Raw genomic sequence first — 20,139 nt, 5'->3', positions numbered from 1 at the left:
AGCGAAGGGCAGAGCGACAACCAGAGCGAAGGGCAGAGCGACAACCAGAGCGAAGGGCAGAGCGACAACCAGAGCGAAGGGCAGAGCGACAACCAGAGCGAAGGGCAGAGCGACAACCAGAGCGAAGGGCAGAGCGACAACCAGAGCGAAGGGCAGAGCGACAACCAGAGCGAAGGGCAGAGCGACAACCAGAGCGAAGGGCAGAGCGACAACCAGAGCGAAGGGCAGAGCGACAACCAGAGCGAAGGGCAGAGCGACAACCAGAGCGAAGGGCAGAGCGACAACCAGAGCGAAGGGCAGAGCGACAACCAGAGCGAAGGGCAGAGCGACAACCAGAGCGAAGGGCAGAGCGACAACCAGAGCGAAGGGCAGAGCGACAACCAGAGCGAAGGGCAGAGCGACAACCAGAGCGAAGGGCAGAGCGACAACCAGAGCGAAGGGCAGAGCGACAACCAGAGCGAAGGGCAGAGCGACAACCAGAGCGAAGGGCAGAGCGACAACCAGAGCGAAGGGCAGAGCGACAACCAGAGCGAAGGGCAGAGCGACAACCAGAGCGAAGGGCAGAGCGACAACCAGAGCGAAGGGCAGAGCGACAACCAGAGCGAAGGGCAGAGCGACAACCAGAGCGAAGGGCAGAGCGACAACCAGAGCGAAGGGCAGAGCGACAACCAGAGCGAAGGGCAGAGCGACAACCAGAGCGAAGGGCAGAGCGACAACCAGAGCGAAGGGCAGAGCGACAACCAGAGCGAAGGGCAGAGCGACAACCAGAGCGAAGGGCAGAGCGACAACCAGAGCGAAGGGCAGAGCGAAGGGCAGAGCGAAGGGCAGAGCGAAGGGCAGAGCGAAGGGCAGAGCGAAGGGCAGAGCGAAGGGCAGAGCGAAGGGCAGAGCGAAGGGCAGAGCGACCACCAGAGCGAAGGGCAGAGCGACCACCAGAGCGAAGGGCAGAGCGACGACCAGAGCGAAGGGCAGAGCGACGACCAGAGCGAAGGGCAGAGCGACGACCAGAGCGAAGGGCAGAGCGACGACCAGAGCGAAGGGCAGAGCGACGACCAGAGCGAAGGGCAGAGCGACGACCAGAGCGAAGGGCAGAGCGACGACCAGAGCGAAGGGCAGAGCGACGACCAGAGCGACACAAGAGCTGAGCAAAGGGAGATGATAGAATCCGGGAGGACAAAGGCCGGCAACTTACCTATAGTTAGTAAGGCCGAAAAAAGATATTTGTCCATCCAGTTCAGCCTATATTCCATCAGAATAAATCCCCAGATCTACGTCCTTCTAACTTCCTAAGAACACGGGACGGATTTATCGTTTTAGATTCTTTAAAGTCACTTTCTTTTTTTCCCCTCCATCATCTTGTTGTATTCGCTGTTTTTTCGCACCAAATTAATCAAAATGGTGTACACTGTTTATGAATTCTGCGAATAACAAAAAAGTGGTCTTTTTTCCTGTAACCACTCACAAGAGTCGCCCATTTTGGAAAGCATTTAAATACTTGTAAAAGATGAAGCTGCGCCCTCAGTAGCAGAAATATATATATATATATATATATATATATATATATATATATATATATATAAATTTATATATATTTTATTAAAAGGCATACATGAATATGTGATTTTATAATAAAAAATATATCATATATATGTACACAGAATATAGTACGTGTACATATAATGAAGACATTTTATCATAAAATCACGCCTTTTTAATAATATACACACACCTCTATAATATAGAAATTACTTTTGTTAATAGTAATAAAAAAGGTATTACAAGATAGAGAGATCTATCTATATTATATATATTTTATTACTATTAAAAAAAAAAAAAAAAACACCACACACACACACACACCAGATCGTGAAGGGGTTGAGACAATTTTTCTTTTTTCTTCATTTTTTTCCACCCATTTCTGAATGAAGGCGCACATACAGTTACATTATTGGATTTTCTATGCAAGTGCACCCTCCTGTGGATATTCTTGGCTACTACAGTCTATAACATATATTGCACAATTTTGGGGGGGGGGAAATAAGTGACACCCTATGGCATCAGACACTTGTGAATCACGCACGTACTTTTGTCTTCACAGATACCAGTATAAACTTTTGTAGGTTTGTGATCTAATCACATATCCATATTTTTTGCCAACAGTGTCCCTGCAAAAAATAAATAAAATTACAACATTAATCTATAAAAAGAAAAATCTATAGTCCGGTCATTAAAACTACTACAAAACCTGATTCTGCTGCCCATAGCAACCAACCAAAGCTCAGCTTTCATTCCTCAAACTGCTCTGGCAAAATAAAAGCTGCGTTGTGATTGGTTGCTACAGGAAACCAGGTTCAATTTCCCATGTTCTCCCCTATGGACATAGAAAACCGTAAAAAAAAAAAATAATAATAATATAAGAGAAGAGTCCAGTTTTCTCAAGAAAATAAGATTTTTAATTAAATTAGTGCAAAATATAAAGCATTATTTTTTATTCTTTACATGAGATCCAGGAAAATGTTGAGCTTTTTTGCCCCCTTAAAACTGGTCAGAAAAGTGACACCTTTTTAAATATGTGCCCCATGTAAGAAATCAATAGTCATCAAGGTGATGTTTGTATTTTTGTAACATAAATGGCTGCTGTGGTAAAATACGTCAGCGGCAAAACCATCACTACACGGTTATGTAAAAACGGCCTGAGATATGAAGCCGAGCTCCTGTTTACCTCTATACTGAAAGGCTATGCGCACACGTTCATGTTTTGTCGCGGTAAAAACGCTATAAAAACTCATTAAAAACGCATACATTATGCATCCTATCATTTAGAATGCATTCTGCATGTTTTGTGCACATGATGCGTTTTTTTTTCCGCGAAAACAACGCATCGCGGTATAAAAAAGCAGCATGTTCATTAATTTTGTGGATTTTCTGCGTTTTTCCTGCTATTCTATGCATTTGGGAAAAAACGCACACAAAAACGCGAAAAAAACGCATGCGGATTTCTGGCAGAAATGTCCGGTTTTTGTAAGGAAAATTTCTGCAAGAAATCCTGACGTGTGCACATACCCAAAGGGTTACAACAGCCCCACACAAGGCTAGAGCCGTGGCATTGCAGTAGTCGCGTTAATTGGTCGGTAATGTAATACCATATACGACCACTGGACAGGAGTGTCGCTGTCCTAAATAAATTTCTGCTAAAAACCTTTTTAAAAATATGGCGGCTATCCACCAATCCAGACATTTTGACAAAAGTTGCTTCAATCAACTTAATTAATGTGATTACACAGGGTCCAGATTGACCGCCATTATCAAAACCATCTGCTATTAATGTACTAGCGGCTAATAACCATTGACATTTAACCTTGTGTTGCCATGCCAGGCACGGTGTCCATGATTGAGGAGAGGAGCGGTGAGGCATAGTTGGCGTAGTGCGGGTGCATTGTGGGCGAGATAAAGACGCTGTGAACCACGTCTGACGCCATCACGTTATTTTCTTCAGATGAGACGTCCGGCGGCGGCTTTACCTCATCAGATTCATCCGGTGATGGAGCGTCAGGGAAGGTTCTGGGCGTCCAGCCAACGGCGAGGTTCACGTAGGCTCAATTAGTTTCCCCCCCACGGACTTTGTCTGTACAAGGAGAAAAAGGCAATTAATAGGCGTTTGTGGGGATCTATGGCAGGACACCATGCTTAGTCAGCGCTATGAAATATCACAAGCCGTCCTGTTCACGAAAGAAATGGCAGACACAGATACATTTATTTTTTGGGCATTTTAATTTTTTTCCCTCCCCTTGTTGCAAGAACCATAATTTTTTTTTTCTTTTTGTAGGACGACTCGTTTTTGTGGGATGAGTTGTGGTTTTGAAAGAAACAATTAATTTTACTGTAAAATGCACTGAAAAAATAAAAAATAAAAAATAGTGGAGTGAAATGAGGAGGGAACGCCCCCCTCCCCCCCCCCAAAAAAAAAAAAGAAAAAAAAAAAAAAAAAAAAAAAAGACACACACACACACACACACACACACACACACACACACACACACACACACACACTTCCACCATGGCTTTTAAGGTTTCATTTTCCAAAGTGGGGTAAAAATAACCTGGCAAAATAATTCGACAGGTCCGTGCGATGATTATGGGGATACCAAAATCATTTACTTGTTATTATTATTATTTTAGTGGCTTAAAAATAAAAAATGTAAGAAGTTGTAGAAGAAAAAAAAATTGAAAAAGAAAAAAAAATTAAATGTTTGTTTTGCCATTTTGTGAGACCCATAACTTTAATTTTTCCATCGTAGGAGATGTGTGAGGGGTTTTTTTGTGGCACATTTTGGTCCCTTTTACTTTTGAGTTTTTTGGGGGGAAGCAATTCTACTGTTTCAATCGTTTTTGGTTTTTTTTTTCTCTACACCGCTTACCTTCCAAGTTAACCCCTTCATGACCCAGCCTATTTTGACCTTAATGACCTGGCCGTTTTTTGCAATTCTGACCAGTGTCCCTTTATGAGGTAATAACTCAGGAACGCTTCAACGGATCCTAGCGGTTCTGAGATTGTTTTTTCGTGACATATTGGGCTTCATGTTAGTGGTAAATTTAGGTCAATAAATTCTGCGTTTATTTGTGATAAAAACGGAAATTTGGCGAAAATTTTGAAAATTTCGCAATTTTCACATTTTGAATTTTTATTCTGTTAAACCAGAGAGTTATGTGACACAAAATAGTTAATAAATAACATTTCCCACATGTCTACTTTACACCAGCACAATTTTGGAAACAAAATTTTTTTTTGCTAGGAAGTTATAAGAGTTAAAATTTGACCAGCGATTTCTCATTTTTACAACGAAATTTACAAAACCATTTTTTTTAGGGACCACCTCACATTTGAAGTCAGTTTGAGGGGTCTATATGGCTGAAAATACCCAAAAGTGACACCATTCTAAAAAATGCACCCCTCAAGGTGCTCAAAACCACATTCAAGAAGTTTTTTAACCCTTCAGGTGCTTCACAGCAGCAGAAGCAACATGGAAGGAAAAAATGAACATTTATCTTTTTAGTCACAAAAATTATCTTTTAGCAACATTTTTTTTATTTTCCCAATGGTACAAGGAGAAACTGAACCACGAAAGTTGTTGTCCAATTTGTCCTGAGTACGCTGATACCTCATATGTGGGGGTAAACCACTGTTTGGGCGCACGGCAGGGCTTGGAAGGGAAGGAGCGCCATTTGACTTTTTGAATGAAAAATTGGCTCCACTCTTTAGCGGACACCATGTCACGTTTGGAGAGCCCCCGTGTGCCTAAAAATTGGAGCTCCCCCACACGTGACCCCATTTTGGAAACTAGACGCCCCAAGGAACTTATCTAGATGCATATTGAGCACTTTAAACCCTCAGGTGCTTCACAAATTGATCTGTAAAAATGAAAAAGTACTTTTTTTTTTTCACAAAAAAAATTCTTTTCGCCTCAGTTTTTCATTTTCACATGGGCAATAGGATAAAATGAATCCTAAAATTTGTTGGGCAATTTCTCCCGAGTACGCCGATACCTCATATGTGGGGGTAAACCACTGTTTGGGCACACGGCAGGGCTCGGAAGGGAAGGCGCGCCATTTCACTTTTTGAATGGAAAATTAGCTCCAATTGTTAGCGGACACCATGTCGCGTTTAGAGAGCCCCTGTGTGCCTATGCATTGGAGCTCCCCCACAAGTGACCCCATTTTGGAAACTAGACCCCCCAAGGAACTTATCTAGATGCATATTGAGCACTTTAAACCCCCAGGTGCTTCACAGAAGTTTATAATGCAGAGCCATGAAAATAAAAAATAACTTTTCTTTCCTCAAAAATGATTTTTAGCCTGGAATTTCCTATTTTGCCAAGGGTAATAGGAGAAATTGGACCGCAAATGTTGTTGTCCAGTTTGTCCTGAGTACGCTGATACCCCATATGTGGGGGTAAACCACTGTTTGGGCGCACGGCAGGGCTCGGAAGGGAAGGCACGCCAATTGGCTTTTTAAATGGAAAATTAGCTCCAATCATTAGCGGACACCATGTCACGTTTGGAGAGCCCCTGTGTGCCTAAACATTGGAGATCCCCCACATATGACCCCATTTTGGAAACTAGACCCCTAAAGGAACTAATCTAGATGTGTGGTGAGGACTTTGAACTTCCAAGTGCTTCACAGAAGTTTATAACGCAGAGCCATGAAAATAAAATAAAAATTTTATTTTCTCTAAAATGATTTTTTAGCCTGCAATTTATTATTTTCCCAAGGGTAAAAGGAGAAATTTGACCCCAAAAGTTGTTGTACAGTTTCTCCTGAGTACGCTGATACCCCATATGTGGGGGTAAACCACAGTTTGGGCACATGTCGGGGCTCGGAAGTCGAGTAGTGACATTTTGAAATGCAGACTTTGATGGAATGCTCTGCGGGCGTTACGTTGCGTTTGCAGAGCCCCTGATGTGGCTAAACAGTAGAAACCCCCCACAAGTGACCCCATTTTAGAAACTAGACCCCGAAAGGAACTTATCTAGATGTGAGGTGAGCACTTTGAACCCCCAAGTGCTTCACAGAAGTTCATAACACAGAGCAGTGAAAATAATAAATACGTTTTCTTTCCTCAAAAATAATTTTTTAGCCCAGAATTTTTTATTTTCCCAAGGGTTACAGGAGAAATTGGACCCCAAAAGTTGTTGTCCAGTTTCTCCTGAGTACGCTGATACCCCATATGTGGGGGTAAACCACTGTTTGGGCACACGTCGGGGCTCGGAAGGGAAGGAGCACCATTTGACTTTTTGAATAAAAGATTGGCTGGAATCAATGGTGGCGCCATGTTGCGTTTGGAGACCCCCTGATGTGCCTAAACAGTGGAAACCCCTCAATTCTAACGCCAACACACCCCTAACCCTTATCCCAACTGTAGCCGTAACCCTAACCACAACCCTAACCGCAACACACCCCTAACCACAACCCTAACCCCAACACACCCCTAACCCTAACCACAACCCTAATTCCAACCCAACCCTAACCCTAAGGCTATGTACCCACGTTGCGGATTCGTGTGAGATTTTTCCGCACCATTTTTGAAAAATCCGCGGGTAAAAGGCACTGCGTTTTACCTGCGGATTTACTGCGGATTTCACCTGCGGATTCCTATTGAGGAATAGGTGTAAAACGCTGCGGAATCCGCACAAAGAATTGACATGCTGCGGAAAATACAACGCAGCGTTTCCGTGCGGTATTTTCCGCACCATGGGCACAGCGGATTTGGTTTTCCATAGGTTTACATGGTACTGTAAACCTGATGGAACACTGCTGCGGATCCGCAGCGGCCAATCCGCTGCGGATCCGCAGCCAAACCCGCACCGTGTGCACATAGCCTAATTCTAAAGGTATGTGCACACGCTTCGGAAAACGCTGCGGATCCGCAGCAGTTTCCCATGAGTTTACATTTCAATGTAAACCTATGGGAAACAAAAATCGCTGTACACATGCTGCGGAAAAACTGCACGGAAACGCAGCGGTTTACATTCCGCAGCATGTCACTTCTTTCTGCGGATTCCACAGCGGTTTTACAACTGCTCCAATAGAAAATCGCAGTTGTAAAACCGCAGTGAAATGCGCAGAAAAACCGCGGTAAATCTGCCATAAATCCGCAGCGGTTTAGCACTGCGGATTTATCAAATCCGCTGCGGAAAAATCCGCAGAGGACCAGAATACGTGTGCACATACCGAAACCCTAACCCTACCCCTAACCCTACCCCTAACCCTACCCCTAACCCTACCCCTAACCCTACCCCTAACCCTACCCCTAACCCTACCCCTAGTTCTAACTCCAACCTTAGTGAAAAAAAAAAAAAATTCTTTATTTTATTATTGTCCCCATCTATGGGGGACAAATGGGGGGGGGTCATTTACTGTTTTTTTATTTTGACCACTGTGATAGGTTATATCACAGTGATCAAAATTCACATTGGAACGAATCTGCCGGCCGGCAGATTCGGCGGGCGCACTGCGCATGCGCCCGCCATTTTGGAACATGGCGGCGCTCGGGGAAGAAGACGGACGGGACCCCGCCAGGATCGGTAAGTATAAGGGGGGGAGATCAGGGCACAGGGGGGGGAGATCAGGGCACGGGGGGGCGTCGGAGCACGGGGGGGGAGGGATCGGAGCATGGGGGAGAGTGATCGGTGTGCAGGGGGGGTGGATCGGTGTGCAGGGGGGGTGGTTCGGAGCACGGGGGGGGTGGTTCGGAGCACGGGGGGGGATCGGAGTGCGGGGGGGTTTGATTGGAGCACGGGGGGGTGTGATTGGAGCACGGGGGGAGCGGGCAGGAGGACGGGGGAGCGGAGCACAGGACGGAGGGGAGCGGGCCACAGATCGGGGGGCTGGGGGGGCGATCGGTGGGGTGGGGTGGGGGCACATTAGTATTTCCAGCCATGGCCGATGATATTGCAGCATCGGCCATGGCTGGATTGTAATATTTCACCATTTTTTTAGGTGAAATATTACAAATCGCTCTGATTGGCAGTTTCACTTTCAACAGCCAATCAGAGCGATCGTAGCCACGAGGGGGTGAAGCCACCCCCCCTGGGCTAAACTACCACTCCCCCTGTCCCTGCAGATCGGGTGAAATGGGAGTTAACCCTTTCACCCGGCCTGCAGGGACGCGATCTTTCTGTGACACAGCATATGCGTCACAGGTCGGATTGGCACCGACTTTCATGACGCATACGCTGTGTCACAGGTCGGGAAGGGGTTAAATGATTTTATTTTTTTTATTAGAGATCAGACTTTTTCAGATGCAGCGATGCTGAATATTCTCATTTATTTAATTTTTTCATTAATTTTGGATGAGGAGAAGAAGGATTCAAAATTGTGATTTTAAATATTCACATTTTTTTTCCTATCACTTCATTTTTTTAGTCTCCCTAGGGAACATGAGCCTGCCATTATTTATCTCTTGTACGACATCCAGCAATACGTCACGAATAGTACAAATCACAGCTTCCTGCATGTGGCAGCCCTTCACAACGTCATCAACATGGTGCCGGCGCAGTCTGGACCCCACAGAGTGACACTCCCAGGAGATCGCGGTATGCGTAAACACTGAACGCACACCGCGATCTCCAATGGAGAGGCAGGGACCGCCAGGAGGGTAAATATCGGCTATATTCACCTGTCCCGTTCCAGCGCTGCGTGCAACTCCATCTCCGTGTCTCGGTCCTCTGCCTGTGACGTTCAGTTCAGAGGGCGCGATGACGTGCTTAATGCGCGCCGCCCTCTGACTGACCAGTCACAGCCAGAGGAGCCGGAAGATGGCGGCGCGCAGCGGTGGAACGGGGCCAGGTGAATATAGCAAGTGTCGGGGGCCTGAGCTACCAGCAATACCGGCACCTGACCCCGCTTGCTCAGGCCCCCCAGCACTCGGCGCCCAGCAACGATAGGGGAGTATGGTATTTTTTTTTTTACATATATATACAGTGGGGCAAAAAAGTATTTAGTCAGTCAGCAATAGTGCAAGTTCCACCACTTAAAAAGATGAGAGGCGTCTGTAATTTACATCATAGGTAGACCTCAACTATGGGAGACAAACTGAGAAAAAAAAATCCAGAAAATCACATTATCTGTTTTTTTTATCATTTTTTTTGCATATTATGGTGGAAAATAAGTATTTGGTCAGAAACAAACAATCAAGATTTCTGGCTCTCACAGACCTGTAACTTCTTCTTTAAGAGTCTCCTCTTTCCTCCACTCATTACCTGTAGTAATGGCACCTGTTTAAACTTGTTATCAGTATAAAAAGACACCTGTGCACACCCTCAAACAGTCGGACTCCAAACTCCACTATGGTGAAGACCAAAGAGCTGTCAAAGGACACCAGAAACAAAATTGTAGCCCTGCACCAGGCTGGGAAGACTGAATCTGCAATAGCCAACCAGCTTGGAGTGAAGAAATCAACAGTGGGAGCAATAATTAGAAAATGGAAGACATACAAGACCACTGATAATCTCCCTCGATCTGGGGCTCCACGCAAAATCCCACCCCGTGGGGTCAGAATGATCACAAGAACGGTGAGCAAAAATCCCAGAACCACGCGGGGGGACCTAGTGAATGAACTGCAGAGAGCTGGGACCAATGTAACAAGGCCTACCATAAGTAACACACTACGCCACCATGGACTCAGATCCTGCAGTGCCAGACGTGTCCCACTGCTTAAGCCAGTACATGTCCGGCCCGTCTGAAGTTTGCTAGAGAGCATTTCGATGATCCAGAGGAGTTTTGGGAGAATGTCCTATGGTCTGATGAAACCAAACTGGAACTGTTTGGTAGAAACACAACTTGTCGTGTTTGGAGGAAAAAGAATACTGAGTTGCATCCATCAAACACCATACCTACTGTAAAGCATGGTGGTGGAAACATCATGCTTTGGGGCTGTTTCTCTGCAAAGGGGCCAGGACGACTGATCCGGGTACATGAAAGAATGAATGGGGCCATGTATCGTGAGATTTTGAGTGCAAACCTCCTTCCATCAGCAAGGGCATTGAAGATGAAACGTGGCTGGGTCTTTCAACATGACAATGATCCAAAGCACACCGCCAGGGCAACGAAGGAGTGGCTTCGTAAGAAGCATTTCAAGGTCCTGGAGTGGCCTAGCCAGTCTCCATATCTCAACCCTATAGAAAACCTTTGGAGGGAGTTGAAAGTCCGTGTTGCCAAGCGAAAAGCCAAAAACATCACTGCTCTAGAGGAGATCTGCATGGAGGAATGGGCCAACATACCAACAACAGTGTGTGGCAACCTTGTGAAGACTTACAGAAAACGTTTGACCTCTGTCATTGCCAACAAAGGATATATTACAAAGTATTGAGATGAAATTTTGTTTCTGACCAAATACTTGTTTTCCACCATAATATGCAAATAAAATGTTAAAAAAAACAGACAATGTGATTTTCTGGATTTTTTTTTCTCAGTTTGTCTTCCATAGTTGAGGTCTACCTATGATGTAAATTACAGACGCCTCTCATCTTTTTAAGTGGTGGAACTTGCACTATTGCTGACTGACTAAATACTTTTTTGCCCCACTGTATATATATATCTCAGCAGCATACGGGGCATATGCAATGGAGCATCTTATGGAGCCATCAACCATAATGGAGCAGTGTACGGGGCATATGGATGGGAGCATCTTATGGGGGCCATAAACCTTTATGGAGCAGTGTACGGGGGCATATACCATGGAGCATCTTATGGAGGCCATAAACCTTTATGGAGCAGTGTACGGGGGCATATACTATGGAGCATCTTATGGGGGCCATCAACCTTTATGGAACAGCGTATGGGGCATATGGATGGGAGCAGCAAATTAAAGAATGGTGGCGCAGGATGGGAGCAGCACATGACAGAGCGGGGGTGCAGGATGGCAGCAGCACATGACAGAACGGGGGTGCAGGATGGCAGCAGCACATGACAGAACGGGGGCGCAGGATGGGAGCAGCACATGTCAATGGAGGCGCAGGATGGGTGTAGCACATGTCAGAATGGAGGGGCAGGATGGGTGTAGCACATGTCAGAATGGAGGCAGCACATGTCAATGGAGGGGGAGGATGGGTGTAGCACATGTCAGAATGGAGGCGCAGGATGGGTGTAGCACATGTCAGAATGGAGGCGCAGGATGGGTGTAGCACATGTCAGAATGGAGGCGCAGGATGGGTGCAGCACATGTCAGAATGGAGGCAGCACATGTCAATGGAGGGGGAGGATGGGTGTAGCACATGTCAGAATGGAGGCGCAGGATGGGAGCAGCACATGTCAATGGAGGCGCAGGATGGGTGTAGCACATGTCAGAATGGAGGCGCAGGATGGGTGTAGCACATGTCAGAATGGAGGCGCAGGATGGGTGTAGCACATGTCAGAATGGAGGCGCAGGATGGGTGCAGCACATGTCAGAATGGAGGCGCAGGATGGGTGCAGCACATGTCAATGGAGGCGCAGGATGGGTGTAGCACATGTCAGAATGGAGGGGCAGGATGGGTGCAGCACATGTCAATGGAGGCGCAGGATGGGTGCAGCACATGACAGGATGGGGGCGCAGGATGGGTGCAGCACATGACAGGATGGGGACGCAGGATGGGTGCAGCACATGTCAGAATGGAGGCGCAGGATGGGTGCAACACATGACAGGATGGGGACGCAGGATGGAGAAGCACATGACAGGATGGGATGGGGGCGCAGGATGGAGCAGCACTCGACAGGATGGGGGACGCAGGATGGAGCAGCACTCGACAGGATGGGAGACGCAGGATGGAGCAGCACATGACAGGATGGAGACCATATACCAATTTAAATGCTCGCCACCCGGGCATAGAACGGGTTCAATAGCTAGTATAGTATATTCTGGGATAATCCATTACCTTTGGGGATGAACTTAATCGAGTTGCTAAATATTCAGAAGCGAGATTGGCCTTTCTTCGGACCATCATTTAAGAACTCATGACCAAGGCCATTGCCGCACTTTCCACATGAAACCTATGGGGGGGTAATGAAAAAAAAAAAAAAAATTGCAAAGCGTTTGTTAAAAAAAAAAAAAAAAAAAAAAAAAAAAAAGCAGCTTATTAAAATTCCTCTCTTCAAGAGACCACAAATAAGACTTCGGCAGTGCTCTCTTCTTGCCGTCTCTTACCTTCAGAGCATTGGGTCGTTCCACGTACTTGGAGACGCTGTCATGGTGGATGGTTTCGGAGAAGGCCGGCCATGGGGAGGAATGTTTAAACTTGGTGCGGCTATTGAACAGCTCATACCCGCACTTGGCGCATACGTAGACCCCTAAGGGAGAAGCAAGACACCATTACTAGTCATCATAAGTAAACCACTGCATCATTACAATATTGTATTACCACAATAAGTTTTTGATGTTGCAGATTTTCTGCCACAACTTCGTAAAATAAGTTACTTGCTTTTTTTTTTTTTTTTTTTTCAAATATGCAGAATATAAAAAAAACCTCGTTGTGGGAATATAACCTAGGTTCAGCAACTTTCTAATATTCTTTGTGTAAAAAAAATAAATAAAAAAATAAAAAAACACAACACACACAATATATAAAAAAGACACAAATGCAATAACCTTGTGCACAAGGTGTTGAGAATTTGGCCTGGTGTGTCTGCCGCTCCTGGACAGAATGCAGGCTGCCATGAACAGCGCCCTATATCCTGCTGATAGATATGGAGTAATATAGAGACTGGATGGGGGAATTGCTTAACTAGTAGTTCCGTGAAATAACGCACAGGGGAGCGCTTACTTCACATCCTCCCACTGAGCAGCTTCAGACTTCCCCTCCCTGTATCCTGAGCACTGAATGCCCTTTGCAAAACTCTGCTGTGACAGCAACACAAGAAAAGGACAAGAATCAGCAATCAATTCCTGGAAGACGAGCTCGGAGCAGATGATAGGTAATGGGTAACCACCGCTGGAATCGGAGCGACACCAACTCATCATGGACGGAAACCTGCTCTCAAGATGCCCCGGAGCGAAGCACGACAGGGATTATTTTTGTGCTCACTAGATTTGCCAGCAGTGTGCCTTTAATCAGAATGTAAAAAGTGTCCGCTTACCTCAAAAAAACAGCGCCACTCCGGTCCACAGGTCATGTGCGGTATTACAATTCATACTAACATTACCCAGAGGGTAAATGGACCCAACTTAAGGGATCACGTTATTACCCTTATTATTAGATCTCCCCTCTATGGGAGATCTCTCCTAAAGGCAATAGATCTCCTACCTAGATTAATGGCTGCAGTCTGCTAGCTAGGATCGCGTTTCTCAGGACAATTATAGATGTCAATTATATGACCACTAGAGCGGATTAAAATTCACTCAGAGTTTCGCCATCACCGGCTTCATCAGGGGATCACATTATCGCTTAGGTTGGGTCCATTTACCCTCTGGGTAATCGGTTAGTATGATTCCTCACCTCTAAAGGGATTCTATGATGTAAAGCTACGTGTACAGGTCACAGGTCCTTTCTCCTATCTATCAGCGTCACTTTCACCTGCTCCTCCTGGGATACTGTAGCACAGAGGAAACTCCATCACCTCTTCTCAACTTCATATTCTTTTTTCTTTGCATGCGTCAGGTATGTGCCAGATATTTCACACTGGTGCTTTAGAGAAAAGTGGAGCTGCAGTGTAAAGCATGAGGTTTGGGGAGGAGGCTGACAGGCTCAGGTCGGGAGAGCCGCGGCCAGTCCTGCGCTGGGATACAGTTATGGACCCCATTTATTAGTTGTTGCTGTTTTATTATTTATTTGTGCCTTATTCTTTTACTTTGCAACCTATTTTAAGGTCTACTTTGTGGGAGTTTTTTTTTTTTTTTTTTTAAGTTTTCCATAGTTGGCGCCATGTGGGTTTTCCGCCGATTCGTCAATTGCAACTTTAAAAACAAAAAAAGTCAAAGTTTTCACACAACTGGAATCCAGTCCAGCCTCCACATCTAAACTTTTTGCACAAATTTTGCAACATTTTAGTAAAACACCCCGCTTTTTTTTCACCTAAAAAGTCATATAAAAGGCTCTGTTCATCGTTCGCGGAAGTTTTTTTAAGTCACTTTCCCCCCCCCCCCCTTTTTAATCTTGTGGTATTCATTGACTATTTTGCCACATTGATGAATCGGCTGGAGACATTTAGGAACCCCCCGAAATATCGCCTACAATAACGAATATTAAAACATTCTATATGATAAATATGTATAGACACTAGAAGAACAATGGAAATCAAAAATGGGGAAAAATAAATAAGTTAAAAAAATTCACAAATGCAATAAAGAATCAGACCCCACAAGATAACGCAGCCAAGCTGGCGTGAGTGCGCTAAAAGGGATGAGCTAAAAAAAAAAGTTCCCTTTAAGAAAACAAAAAAGAGCAAATAGAAATGTTCCGTTGTTGACGATGTACAAACATTAAAGTCTCACCTAGAAACCCTGAGAATAATGTCACCATACAGATAATGCATTACTGAGCTGCATGCTGCAGCTGTGGAACTACAATCTCCAGCATGCCCTGCTGTCTCCCAATGTCTAGATTTGCACTGTGATGCTCACTGATGACCCCAAGTGCCCCACACCCCAGTACATTAGGGAACATCATTACACAAGCAGTACAAGTAACTTTTTGCAGGCTGTGACTGACAGGCAGCTCCTCTCCCCTCCTCCATTACCGTTCTCGAAGTGATCCTTATAGACCTCCCCACCGAAGAACGAGCAGAACGACATGGCGTTGTTCGACGGAGCCGTGTAATCTTGACCCTCGCCGGCCACCACCTCTCACTACTGGAACACCCCGGCCGTCAGGCTCCTGTATAAAGCGCTTACAGGGGAGGGGCGGGGCAATACGTCATCAGCAGGCGTGTGTGCGTCCTTCTCTGCGTGTTGTCCACCTTTGGCGGCCATTTTCGTTGGGGAAGGAGTATTTATGTAAGATTGGAGTGCAGCTTTGAGGAGTTTATTTTTTTCAGAACTATTTGTGGTCACTGCCGGTGTTGCCTCACTGGAGGGAAATTTTCCGTCCGAGTTGCTGTTTTCTTATTAGGCAAGGCTTGGTATATTTTTTTATGCAAGAGGTTGCATCACCTAGTTCCCTGTTTTGTAACAGAAAGTCAATATCCTGGAGCCGGTATAATGGTAAAATGCAAATAAACTCCTCCACCTTAACCAAAGGACTAGGATTAGCGGGGAGGCGTCTTGTAGTGAAAGAAAAACTTTAAAGGGGTCTTGCCATCTCCAAGATCCTATCCCACTATGTAGTAAGTGTAATAATAATAATAATAATAATAATAGCAATACCTTCAATTAGAAATGTAGTACAGTTCTTCTGATTAGCTATGCTGCTCTCCCCATGTGCAGGGAATTGCAGTAGCTTATATAGCCATGGTTGTAACCACTCATAGTGACAGTTAATTGTCGTAACCATGGATACGTGAGCTACTGCATGCAGCTTTACATGAACACCTGAGCCTTACACTATGGCTGGTCCGAATAACTAAAGCAATTGTTACCATCCACCTCTCGTGTCTCCCCTTTTCCTCATAGTTTGTAAGCTTGCGAGCAGGGCCCTCACTCCTCCTGGTATCTGTTTTGAACTGTATTTCTGTTATGCTGTAATGTCTATTGTCTGTACAAGTCCCCTCTATAATTTGTAAAGCGCTGCGGAATATGTTGGCGCTATATAAATAAAATTATTATTATTATTATTATTACTGCAATGCCCTGCACATATGGTAAGTAACATAGCTAATAAGAAGATCTGTACTACATTTTTAATTAAAAATATCTGTCAATATTATTATTATTACACTTACTACATAATGGGATAGGATCTTGGAGATAGGAATACCCCCTTTAACAAATGTGTCCAATGTGCACCAGTTTCCCATATGCTCCTTTTTCAGTGGTTCCCATACAAGAGAGTGTTTTAAAGGTGCCCTAATATCTGTGCCAACCATGAGAGCCCAAAAGTGCCACCCATATCACCAGCAGTAACGATGCCAGTCATTATGCACCCCAAAAGGAGTTTACCAGCCACAAAGGAAGCCATACATGCCAGCCAGACCACCCATAACAATGTGCCGGCCAGACCACCCATAACAATGTGCAGGCCAGACCACCCATAACAATGTGCCAGCCAGACCACCCATAACAATGTGCCAGCCAGGCCACCCATAACAATGTGCCAGCCAGGCCACCCATAACAATGTGCCAGCCAGACCACCCATAACAATGTGCCAGCCAGACCACCCATAACAATGTGCAGGCCAGACCACCCATAACACTGTGCCAGCCAGACCACCCATAACAATGTGCAGGCCAGACCACCCATAACAATGTGCAGGCCAGACCACCCATAACAATGTGCCAGCCAGACCACCCATAACAATGTGCCAGCCAGGCCACCCATAACAATGTGCCAGCCAGGCCACCCATAACAATGTGCCGGCCAGACCACCCATAACAATGTGCCAGCCGACCACCCATAACAATGTGCCAGCCAGACCACCCATAACGATGTACAGGCCAGACCACCCATAACACTGTGCCAGCCAGACCACCCATAACAATGTGCCAGCCAGACCACCCATAACAATGTGCCAGCCAGGCCACCCATAACAATGTGCCGGCCAGACCACCCATAACAATGTGCCAGCCGACCACCCATAACAATGTGCCAGCCAGACCACCCATAACGATGTACAGGCCAGACCACCCATAACACTGTGCCAGCCAGACCACCCATAACAATGTGCCAGCCAGACCACCCATAACAATGTGCCAGCCGACCACCCATAACAATGTGCCGGCCAGACCACCCATAACAATGTGCCAGCCGACCACCCATAACAATGTGCCAGCCAGACCACCCATAACAATGTGCCAGCCAGACCACCCATAACACTGTGCCGGCCAGACCACCCATAACAATGTGCCAGCCAGACCACCCATAACAATGTGCCAGCCAGGCCACCCATAACAATGTGCCGGCCAGACCACCCATAACAATGTGCCAGCCGACCACCCTTAACAATGTGCCGGCCAGACCACCCATAACAATGTGCCAGCCAGACCACCCATAACAATGTGCCAGCCAGACCACCCATAACAATGTGCCAGCCAGACCACCCATAACACTGTGCCAGCCAGACCACCCATAACACTGTGCCGGCCAGACCACCCATAACAATGTGCCAGCCAGACCACCCATAACAATGTGCCAGCCAGGCCACCCATAACAATGTGCCAGCCAGACCACCCATAACAATGTGCCGGCCAGGCCACCCATAACAATGTGCCAGCCAGACCACCCATAACAATGTGCCAGCCAGACCACCCATAACAATGTGCCAGCCAGACCACCCATAACAATGTGCCAGCCAGACCACCCATAACACTGTGCCAGTCAGACCACCCATAACAATGTGCCAGCCAGGCCACCTATAACAATGTGCCAGCCAGACCACCCATAACAATGTGCAGGCCAGACCACCCATAACAATGTGCCAGCCAGACCACCCATAACAATGTGCCAGCCAGACCACCCATAACAATGTGCCAGCCAGACCACCCATAACAATGTGCCGGCCAGACCACCCATAACAATGTGCCGGCCAGACCACCCATAACAATGTGCAGGCCAGACCACCCATAACACTGTGCCAGCCAGACCACCCATAACAATGTGCAGGCCAGACCACCCATAACAATGTGCCAGCCAGACCACCCATAACACTGTGCCAGCCAGACCACCCATAACAATGTGCAGGCCAGACCACCCATAACAATGTGCCAGCCAGACCACCCATAACACTGTGCCAGCCAGGCCACCTATAACAATGTGCCAGCCAGGCCACCCATAACAATGTGCCAGCCAGACCACCCATAACAATGTGCAGGCCAGACCACCCATAACAATGTGCAGGCCAGACCACCCATAACACTGTGCCAGCCAGACCACCCATAACACTGTGCCAGCCAGACCACCCATAACACTGTGCCAGCCAGACCACCCATAACAATGTGCCAGCCAGGCCACCTATAACAATGTGCCAGCCAGACCACCCATAACAATGTGCCAGCCAGACCACCCATAACAATGTGCCAGCCAGGCCACCCATAACACTGTGCCAGCCAGACCACCCATTATGCACCCCAAAAGGAGTTTACCAGCCACAAAGGAAGCCATACATGCCAGCCAGACCACCCATAACAATGTGCCGGCCAGACCACCCATAACAATGTGCAGGCCAGACCACCCATAACAATGTGCCAGCCAGACCACCCATAACAATGTGCCAGCCAGGCCACCCATAACAATGTGCCAGCCAGGCCACCCATAACAATGTGCCAGCCAGACCACCCATAACAATGTGCCAGCCAGACCACCCATAACAATGTGCAGGCCAGACCACCCATAACACTGTGCCAGCCAGACCACCCATAACAATGTGCAGGCCAGACCACCCATAACAATGTGCAGGCCAGACCACCCATAACAATGTGCCAGCCAGACCACCCATAACAATGTGCCAGCCAGGCCACCCATAACAATGTGCCAGCCAGGCCACCCATAACAATGTGCCGGCCAGACCACCCATAACAATGTGCCAGCCGACCACCCATAACAATGTGCCAGCCAGACCACCCATAACGATGTACAGGCCAGACCACCCATAACACTGTGCCAGCCAGACCACCCATAACAATGTGCCAGCCAGACCACCCATAACAATGTGCCAGCCAGGCCACCCATAACAATGTGCCGGCCAGACCACCCATAACAATGTGCCAGCCGACCACCCATAACAATGTGCCAGCCAGACCACCCATAACGATGTACAGGCCAGACCACCCATAACACTGTGCCAGCCAGACCACCCATAACAATGTGCCAGCCAGACCACCCATAACAATGTGCCAGCCGACCACCCATAACAATGTGCCGGCCAGACCACCCATAACAATGTGCCAGCCGACCACCCATAACAATGTGCCAGCCAGACCACCCATAACAATGTGCCAGCCAGACCACCCATAACACTGTGCCGGCCAGACCACCCATAACAATGTGCCAGCCAGACCACCCATAACACTGTGCCGGCCAGACCACCCATAACAATGTGCCAGCCAGACCACCCATAACAATGTGCCAGCCAGGCCACCCATAACAATGTGCCGGCCAGACCACCCATAACAATGTGCCAGCCGACCACCCTTAACAATGTGCCGGCCAGACCACCCATAACAATGTGCCAGCCAGACCACCCATAACAATGTGCCAGCCAGACCACCCATAACACTGTGCCAGCCAGACCACCCATAACACTGTGCCGGCCAGACCACCCATAACAATGTGCCAGCCAGACCACCCATAACAATGTGCCAGCCAGGCCACCCATAACAATGTGCCAGCCAGACCACCCATAACAATGTGCCAGCCAGGCCACCCATAACAATGTGCCAGCCAGGCCACCCATAACAATGTGCCAGCCCGACCACCCATAACACTGTGCCAGCCAGACCACCCATAACAATGTGCCAGCCAGACCACCCATAACAATGTGCAGGCCAGACCACCCATAACACTGTGCCAGCCAGACCA

General features: G+C 47.0%; 1 protein-coding gene across 1 annotated transcript; it reads right to left on the bottom strand.

Annotated features, from left to right (window-relative positions):
- Positions 1-2,430: 2,430 nt before the first annotated feature.
- Positions 2,431-15,367, bottom strand: MSRB1 (methionine sulfoxide reductase B1). The gene is made up of 4 exons (XM_069734612.1): positions 15,209-15,367; positions 12,681-12,823; positions 12,412-12,526; positions 2,431-3,625 (listed from the first exon to the last, which is right to left on the bottom strand). Exons 1-4 carry the CDS (start codon positions 15,261-15,263, stop codon positions 3,597-3,599), a joined length of 342 nt encoding a protein of 113 aa, XP_069590713.1. The 5' UTR covers positions 15,264-15,367; the 3' UTR covers positions 2,431-3,596.
- Between the last annotated feature and the right edge of the window lie 4,772 nt (positions 15,368-20,139).

This window comes from Ranitomeya imitator, chromosome 7, assembly GCF_032444005.1.
Source record: "Ranitomeya imitator isolate aRanImi1 chromosome 7, aRanImi1.pri, whole genome shotgun sequence".
Taxonomy (NCBI): domain Eukaryota; kingdom Metazoa; phylum Chordata; class Amphibia; order Anura; family Dendrobatidae; genus Ranitomeya; species Ranitomeya imitator.
Note: the sequence above shows the minus strand (reverse complement) of the source record. Positions and strands in the feature narration are given on the sequence as shown.